The 9,009-nt window shown below is 56.6% G+C and overlaps 1 protein-coding gene across 1 annotated transcript; it reads right to left on the bottom strand.

Moving 5' to 3' along the window:
• Positions 1 to 21: 21 nt before the first annotated feature.
• Xab2 (XPA binding protein 2) lies at positions 22 to 8,929 on the bottom strand. The gene is made up of 19 exons (XM_090341728.1): positions 8,862 to 8,929; positions 7,026 to 7,174; positions 6,619 to 6,742; positions 6,240 to 6,437; positions 5,325 to 5,459; positions 5,076 to 5,240; positions 4,127 to 4,271; positions 3,842 to 3,993; positions 3,638 to 3,757; positions 3,385 to 3,516; positions 3,167 to 3,298; positions 2,958 to 3,071; positions 1,468 to 1,630; positions 1,190 to 1,380; positions 963 to 1,085; positions 642 to 813; positions 399 to 528; positions 195 to 304; positions 22 to 107 (listed from the first exon to the last, which is right to left on the bottom strand). The coding sequence occupies exons 1-19, from the start codon at positions 8,910 to 8,912 to the stop codon at positions 46 to 48; spliced, it is 2,568 nt and encodes an 855-aa protein (XP_090197854.1). The 5' UTR covers positions 8,913 to 8,929; the 3' UTR covers positions 22 to 45.
• Positions 8,930 to 9,009: the final 80 nt, after the last annotated feature.

Below are 9,009 nucleotides of genomic sequence, written 5' to 3'. Positions count from 1 at the left end.
AAGGGGTGCAGGGAGAGGGCAGGGAGGGGGAGGGAGTGGGGCGGGTCAGTCGTCCTTCAGACTCCCGAACACTGCAGCTGGCACGCTCTGCTGCTCTAGCCGGACCTCTGTGGGGAAGGAAGGCAAGGGCAGTCATTCCCCTGGCACCACCCTGGCTCTGCCCCCTGCCCCCTGGCTACCAGCTGGCCACTGACCATTAGGCTCCAGGTCCATCTCGTCCTCATCCTCGTCCTCACCCAGCTGGATCTCCTCGGGGTTGACCTGCTGGGTCAGCTCTGCCAGCTCCTCTCGGGAGGCGTCACTCCTGAGGGGTGGGGGAAGAGGAGGAGCACACTGTCGTCAAGGGGGGAGGGAGAAGGCTCCACTGGCCTCCCCAGTTCTCTCTCCAGGGTCCTCACCTCACGAAAAGGATTTTGTTCTGGGCTCGGGAGGGCTGGTCCCGCTCAGCCTCAGCTGCGAGCTGCTCAGCTCTCTGTTCTAGAAGCTTCATATCATCCATGCCACTCTGCCCAGGGGCCAAGTCGGAGACTGGAGGAGGAAAAGAGAGAGAGGTTTCAGATACCAAGGGATGGTCCCCTTCAGACCCATCAGCCCCCACACTCCCACGGGCACGGAGGTGGGCAAGCTCGGGGGTTGCTTACCCGTGCCCGTGGCGCTGCCGGACACCTTGAGCATCTGAGAGGCCATGAAGTTGACCTGCGTGTTGTAGGTGGCCTGCACACTGCGGCGGATCCGCAGCATCTCCCTGATGGTGTCTTCATTGCCATGCCGGACCTCAAAGTCCTTCCACGTCTGCCAGAACGCCCCGGTGGTCTGGGTGATGGGGGAGGGGGAGGAGACATGTGTACGCATGCGCATGAGCCGTGCACACATGCATAGCTATGTGTGCATGTGCGTGTGTATGAGAAGGGGACCTGGCTGCAGCCTCCCTGATGCCCATCCCCGACCTTCTCCCAGCCTACCCGGGGGTCGCAGATCTGAGAGCAGAAGCTGTAGATGGCCCGGGCACGGTCGATCTCGCCCAGCTTGCACTCCATGTCAGCGAAGCGCAAGCACATTTCCCGGGCGTGCTCATCACACAGCACCTGGGGTGGGGGTTGGGGGTCGCGCCATGGGGGTGAGGTGGGGGCACAACCCAGGGTGCTGGCCACAGCCCCCCCTTTTCAGCCCCCCCCACCCTCCCAGGTACCTCGATGGCTTTCTGGTAGATACTACGCGTGTGAGTGACGCCATAGATTTCCGCGGCCCGCTTGATGTAGATGTTGAACATGTCGTACTGCTGGGCGGGTTCCACGGCCCTCGTGGCGCGGTCATATACCGCCATGGCGTGCCGGGCCAGACCCCACTCCTCCTCTAGCTGTGCGTACAGCAGGTACAGGGCTACCGTGGCATAGAGGTCAGCGGGGCCACCCTGGGTTTCCAGCTCCCCCCAACCTCCCAGGGAAGCCCCCCCCCCAGACTCCTCACTCTTGGCATATTTGGGGGGGCAGCCATCCAGCGCCTGCTCGAACAGGTCTCGGGCGCGCTCCAGCTTGCGGCCCCCATAGCGGGCGATGAACTTGGTCAAGTAGGTGCTCCAGATGTCCGACACGTTGGGCCATTTGAACAGCGAGATGCCTCGCTCGTATGCCTGAAAGGAGCGGGGATGTCTGCATGCAGCCTGTGTCCCTCAAACCACGGGGATGCAAGGATGAAGTGCAGTGAGGCCCTGAGCCTTGGTCTGGCACCGTCTAGATGACACTGAGGCTGGAGATGATGGGTTCTCACCTCTGCAGACACGACACAGCCCCAGTGTCCTAAGAGCAGGGATACCTGTGCCACCCTTTCATCCCTGGGTCAGCCTGTGGCATCCTCACCACCACACAGCAGTGGGAGGGCCCCACACCAACTTATCAACTGAGCAGGGACCAATGCGACCCCGTTACACAAGGGGCAGGACTCCACACCTGCCCCCATACCTATATGCTGGATGCTGAGCTACTTATACCCAGAACCCCTCAACGCAAGCACATGTGGAGATGAGGTAACTGAGCTGAAGTGGGGCAGAAGAGATCAGGGCTGAGGGCTGGGACCTCACGCCTGTCTGCCAAGCTACTCAGGAAGCTGATGTCTGGAGGATCACAGTTCAAGGCCAACTGAGGCAGAAAAGTGTATGAGATACTACCTTAAATTAACCAGCAAAAACAAACACACATAAAACACAAAACAGGACTGGAGGTGTGACTCAGTGATAAACTGCTAATCAAGCGAGCGAGGTAAGTAAGAATGCAAAGCTGTGGGTTCAAACTCCAGTATTGCCAAAATACAAAGATCAGGACACAGATGACACTGTGAGGACACAGGCACAAGAGGCAACTGTAAGCCAGAGAAGCAGGTGTCACAAGATGCCAGTCCAGGCCTATCTTGCCCCCCCACCCCTTTTTTTTTGCCAGTCTTGGGGCTTGAACTCAGAGGCTGGGCACTGTCCCTGAACTTCTTTTATTCAAGACTAGCACTCTACCACTTGAGCCACAGCACCACTTCTGACTTTTTCTATGTATGTGATACTAAGGAACTGAACTCAGGATTTCATGCATGTTAGGCAAGCACTCTACCACCAAGCCACATTTCCAGCTTTTTCTTTTGTGTGTGTGTGTGTGTTGGTTGTGGAACCTGAACTCAGTGCCTGGGCGCTGCCCCTGAGCTTTTTAGTTCAAAGCTGACACTCCACCACTTTGAGCCACAGCACCACCTCCAGTTTTCTGGTGGTTCATTGGAGATAAAAGTCTCATGGACTTTCTGCTTGGGCTGGCTTTGAACCATGATCCTCAGATCTGAGCTTGGATTACAGATGTGAACCAATAGCACCTGGCTTATCTTGCCTTTTTCATGTACTTGAGCCCGCGGCTCAGGGCAAGCTCGTGTGTGTGTGTGTGTGTGTGTGTGTGTGTGTGTGTGAAGTAGGGGGGTCTGCACACCTTGAAGCTCTCCTCGAAGTACTTGTGCTCCTCCAGGAACATGGCGTAGTTGATGACGATCTGTGGAGTGGCAATGCGCAGGTCCAGGATGCGGTCATACACGGCCTTGGTGGACTGGGGGGGGGGGAAGGGAAGGAGGATGCAGGGACAGGTCAGGGCCAGCTCTGGGGATGGCCAGGGGTGCTGCCCTTCCCCAGATGCCAGCTGACCTGGAAGGTGCCCAGACTCTCCTCCAGGTCGGCAAGCATCGACCACACTTTCAGAGACTTATACACTCGGTTCTGCACAGGTTCGGAGCTGTCAAAGTACTCGGCCCGGCGGGAGGGCAGGGCCGTGGCCTTCTGCAGGGGAGAAGGCGAGGGTGGAAGAGGGTAAGGAGGTACACAGGGGCTGCCCACGCACCCCCACAGCCCCGATCTGTTCTTACCCGCAGCAGTCGCAAGGCCTGGTCGTAATTCTCGTGCCGGAGCTCCAGTTCGCCACACTGGCACCACACGCTGGCCAGGTCATCCACCTGCTTGAAGTTCACCTTGGTGGCTTTCTCTAGGATCACGCGGGCCTGTGGGGTCGAGGTGTGAGCAGGGGGCTGAGACTTTGCTGGCCTGTTAGGGCAAAATAACTAGTCTTTCTTACACACACACACACACACACACACACACACACACACACTACGGGCTTACATCATCCAGCTGCCCGTTATCCTCATAAAACTTGGCGAAGGCGACCCACAATGTGTGGGGCTTGCCTGTAGCCTTGAAGGGGTCCACGGTCTGTACGGCCTCTGTGTACGTGTTAATGATCTGTGGGCAGGGGGGTGGAGGTCAGGCTGGTGGCCAGGCCCTGTGGCACTGTGGGAGGAGGCAGGGCTGGGGACCACCACACACCTCCCGAGGGCGGCCCTGGTGCAGGGCCACACGCTTGTGCCACTCGTGGACGTGGTGTGGGTTCTGGCGCAGCAGGACGCTATTGAGCAGCAGGGGCCGCCGGCTGATGAGTTGCTCGAAGCGGGCCAGGCGCAGCTCCAGGTCCACGTCATCTGAGGACCGGACAGGAGGGGTCATGGCTCTGGCAAGAAGCTACCTGTACCTCTTACCGTCCCACCCTGCCCGTTTGTGGCACTCCAGAACTCACAGCCCCACCCAGCCACGCCAGCCTGGGCCAGCTCTTACCCTCCTCCTCTCGTCCCAGCTCTGAGGCCGTCTCCATCTTGGCAGCAATCATGCTTTCCTCAAACTGGGCATAGCTGTCAAATACTTGTGTGAAGTCCCGCACTGTCATCACTGTGCGGATGGCCTCCTCATACACGTCCCGGGCCTGGGGGCATGGAGCGCAGTGACAACACGAGGCTACCCCCACCCACAGGCACCCCCCAAAAAGTGCCTTTGCCCAGTCTTACACCAGAATGGAGTCTTCCTAGAGTACCTGTCCTCCCTACCTCCACCCTGCTAGGCTGATATTGGGAGTCTCAGGGCCTCCTTGGTAAACTGAGGCCACAGAGATGCTTCACCTGACTGAGTAAAGTACAAGACACAGCAACACCCCCATCTCCCGCTGGTCCACCTTGCATGAATCCTGCCCTAGGACCGCAACTCTGTGCCTAAGAACCCGCCTGCCTGCCTGTCCCTTCTCCAGCTCATGTACCCCTGTCCCCTGCAGAAGAGAGCCAAGCCCCACCTCCCTATCCCCTGGGTCCCCCAACCCTGTTCTCCTGTGGTATTTACCTGGCCCTCTCCCCTCTGTTCCCACCTTTCCTTGAGCCACAACAGCGGGCCCCAGCGGGGACAACCCTGTCCCCACGAGTGCAAGCATGCTACCAGGGATTGGCAGCTGCAGTCACAAAAGCCCAGAGAAAAATGTCTGGTGTCAGATGCCTGCTTGGTGACCCCATCACAGTACCAACCCTCACAGGTGAGGAGTGTGTCATCGCCTTATTTGTAAATGGAGAATACCCAGGTTGAAAGAGTCGAGGCCAGAGGCAGACCTGGACCCCAGTCTGTCTGCCCTTTCCCTAAGACACACTCCTCTATAGGGCTGGTGGAGGCCTGCTTGGTTGGGCATGCACATTCGTGGCAGCACACATCTGCGCATGCCCCCTGCTGAGGCTTGGGGGCCACGCACCTTCTCGAAGTGGCCACTGCGGATGTAGTAGTCAGCCAGCGAGCACCAGAGCTTGCCCAGCTGGTCAGTGAAGCGCGTCAGGCCCCCACGGATGATGGCGTCCACATTGAGGGACTGCACCTTGTCTGGGTTCTGGGAGATGAGGTCACACAGCTCGTGCCACAGCTGCGGGACAATAGGGGGCTCTCAGACTCTTGTCTCTGTCCCAGAGGGAGGGCCACCCCACTACCCACTGGCCCTCAGGCCCACCTGGTAGTTGGATTTGCCAGCCTTGGACACAAAGCGCTCATCGTTCACCACAGTGGCCAGGCGCTGGGCGGCCTCATCTAGCCGGTCACTCGACTTGAGGTACTCGATGTACTCCTCGGCACTCTCTGGACTCAGCTGGGGTTCCCCCAACCCACTGGGAGTCAGTGGGATATGGAAACCCTGCCTCCCTCCTGACCCCGTGGCTTTAAAGCCATTCTCCAACCACCACTGTCCTAGGCCAGCCCTTCAGCGCCGCCCCAGCTCTCCCACCCCCCCAACCGTGGTATTGCCTGAGCTCCCCTGATCCAGCCTTGGCCCTTTTTTCTAGCTTTGACCCCACTGGTCCAAGCCGGGTCCTGATATGTCCAGTTTAACCTCTGATAGTCCAGTCTGCACTGGCCAGGACTTGCTTCTGTCAGGAGCCCCACTTCCAGTGTTTCATAAATTCTGAGCGTGTGCACCCAGTGTCTACTCTGCAATGGCCGCTGCCAGAACTCAGGGCTCTCACTACTACCACCGTTTTAGTTTGCTTCACACGCTCAGCCCCCTCTGCCTAGTTACAGTGGATGTTCCTTCTGTGCAGGTGGCAACTGTGTATGGTGTGTATGTGTGTGTTGGTCCTGGGGCTTGAACTCAGGGCCTAGGCACTGTCCACAGGCTTCTTTTATTTGAGGCTAACACTCTACTACTTCAACCACATAACCACTTCTGGCCTTTTCTGGATATGTGGTATAGAGGAATTGAACCCAAGGCTTCAGGCACGCTAGGAAAGCACTCTATCACTAAGCCATATTCCCAGCCCACTTCCCACTTTCTTTTTGGTACTGTGTTGGAGACAAGTCTTATAGTCTTGCTCCAATGAGCCAGTGTTTCATTCCCAATGACTAGGGGAACGGGCCCGTGCGGCAGGCTCACCTTGAGGAAGCGCCGGTAGCCTCTCACGGCAGTCTCGGGCAGAGGGTGGGAACGGAGGAAGCGTAGGTATAGGGGCCAAATGCGAGAGTGCTGGGTGATAGGCAGCGCCCTGAGGGCCCGGTCAAAGGTGCGGCGGGTATGTGTGACTCGTCCCTGGTCCATGAGGAACTGGCAATAATCAAGCCACAGCCGGGGCATCTGGAAGTGGGAGTGTGTGAAGGCGTGGCCTGAGCTGTGGGTGGGTCCCAGGGCCTGGCCACACCCAGGGCATAAATGCAGCACGACCCAGAGCTCCCAACTCCAGGACAGAATCCACTCCACTGACTCTAACTCCCCATGCCAATCATGCTGAGCCTAGCCTCCCCGCCCCACCCCTCACCTTGTGCATGAACACGAAGGCCCTCTCGTGGCAGTTGTTCACGTCTTCATAGGCAGGATCACTTACACAACGGTGCTTCACCTGTGCCCGACGTGCCTTCAGGTATCGGTACCAGAGTTTATAACTGGGGAATAGGAGACAGTGATGGGTGATGGGTCCCTAAACCCTTCTACCAGCCCCAGGAGGTAATTGTGGAAAGAGAAAGGGATTGATGAGGGGGTGACAATCTCAGGGAGAGGGGGAAGGACTAGGATGGCAGGGAAGGTGTGAGACCCATCAGGGCATGAACACCCTGGTCAAAGTCCATTGGGGGATACCCAACCATCACCTGGGACCTACTGCCACTGGTGTATGACTGGACAAGAAGGGGTGGGGATTGGTGGGCAGGGCACCTGGACCATTCATACCTGCATGGGAGCAGCTTGAGTGCCCGCTCATATAGCTGATTGAGCCGGGGTTTGGGGGCACCTTGTTTAAACTCAATGTAGCGGAGCCAGCATTTGACTGAAAACTGGTTTCGCATGATTTCCTCTTCATAAGGAAGATCCTCTTCCTCCTGTCAGGGACCAAAGCTTGAATGTAGTGCCAGCCCATGACCACTGAACCCCAGTCTTGTGTTAAGATCCTAGGCTCCACTGCCTACTGTTATCCAGGTACCAGGATGCTGCTTCTAAATGTTGCTCCTGACAATAAAACTGCCTGCAACCCAACTCTGATATCGGACCTCTCAGTCATCCGGTAATGCACATCACAAGACCACTGCCTATTCATGCTTGTAATCCTAGCTACTCAGGAGGCTGAGATCTGAGGATCGAGGTTCAAAGCCAGCCCAGGCACAAAAGACCCTAAGACTCATATCTCCAATTAATCACTAGAAAAGGGAAAGTGAGGCTGTGGCTCCAGAGACTCCCCCACCAGAAAAAAAAATGAGCTTTGGCTTTCTAAAGCTCCCTACTCACTGTCTGGCCCATATCACTCTCAGGCACAGGGCCCTCCCTAGTCACAACACAGCTCATCTCAGACACCGGGCCACTGGTTGTCCTTCAGCCTTCCAGCACCACCACCAACTCATCTGCATTCCCCCACCCCCCCCACCCCCAGTCATGGGGCTTGAACTCTGGACTTGGGTGCTGTCCCTGAACTCTTCAGCTCAAGGCTTCCATCCTACCCCACTTCTAGTTTTCTGGTGGTTAGTTGGAGATAAGAGTCTCATGGACTTTAGTGCCTGGGTTGGCTTTGCACTGAGATCCGCTGATCTCAATCACCTGAATAGCTAGGATTATCAGCGAGAGCCAGTATACCCAGCCTTACTTCCACTCTAAACCACCAAATTTGAGGTACCTCAGGATCCTATTTGCCTAGTACAAAACTCTATCCCAGAATTTAAAAAACAAAACAAAACAAAACAGGCCTTAATTTTCAAAGAAGTGGTATGGCCCATATATAAGCCCTTAGTTTTGGACACCCAGAATCTGCTGAAAATGTCAGGCTTTCTTTCTTTCTCTCTTTTTTTTTTGCCAGTCCTGGGGCTTGAACTCAAGGCCTCGACACTATCCTGGGGCTTTCTCAAGGCTAGCGCTCTTTTACTTGAGTCACAGAACCACTTCCAGCCTTTTCTATGTATATACTGAGGAATTGAACCCAGGGCTTCGTGCATAATAGACAAGCACTCTACCACTGCGTCACACTCCTGGCCCAATGTCAGGCCTTTTGATCTCAGATCCCAAGTCTTCAATTCTTTAGGAACTGGCCATCACCTAGCCAAGCACCAACCAAGTCACAAGGCCTTTTCTTCACACTTCAGGGTTCTTGTGCTGGGGGGATACCAGGCCTTAGCCCCGGAAACCCGAACGCTCTGAACCGCTGTCCAGAGACACCAGGGACCTGTTCCATAAACCAGCGTCCTAAGAGGATTATCATGGTTCAAACACCAGTTCTTTATCCGTAACGACCCCAGGCATGCCATTTCCTTCCTCAGCCAATCCACGCGCGATCCTGTTTCCGGCCCCACCAGAGACTCCAGGTTGTTACCCACGTCAGCACATATTTTCTCGGACTTTGAGGGATCTGGGTCTGGTACCAGATCTTTCCCCCTAGACAGGCACACATCGTCCCCGCTACGCCAGGCCTCCGTAAGCACAGTGTTGGCGCAAAGCCACGGGCTGCCAGGCTGAGACCCTTGGTTGAATCCAGGTTTAAATCCCCAGCCCCACGAGCCACCCCCTGATCCCCTGTGGACTTACAAAGACAAGATCCGGCCGCTCGGGCCGCGAGAGTCGCGCCATCACCACCATTTTCCTGGTTCTCCAGGTACAGGCGAAAGTCGCGCGCTAATGACGTCTCGCGGAAGCTCCCGCCCCTCTGAAGCAAGCCCGTTTCCTATTGGCTGCA

Source organism: Megascapheus bottae, chromosome 1 (assembly GCF_031878675.1).
Source record: "Megascapheus bottae isolate mThoBot1 chromosome 1, mThoBot2.hap1, whole genome shotgun sequence".
NCBI lineage: Eukaryota > Metazoa > Chordata > Mammalia > Rodentia > Geomyidae > Megascapheus > Megascapheus bottae.
This window is presented reverse-complemented; position numbering and strand designations above follow the sequence as displayed.

What these genes read in the sequence shown, in the direction of transcription:
- Xab2 (XM_090341728.1), bottom strand. Translation starts at nt 8,912, where the DNA reads ATGGTGGTGATGGCGCGACTCTCGCGGCCCGAGCGGCCGGATCTTGTC. An exon ending in CTCAAGCTGCTCCCATGCAG is followed by an intron (nt 6,743 to 7,025) that starts GTATGAATGGTC and finishes CCTATTCCCCAG; the next exon opens with TTATAAACTCTGGTACCGAT. An exon ending in CCCCCCCAAATATGCCAAGA is followed by an intron (nt 1,381 to 1,467) that starts GTGAGGAGTCTG and finishes ATGCCACGGTAG; the next exon opens with CCCTGTACCTGCTGTACGCA.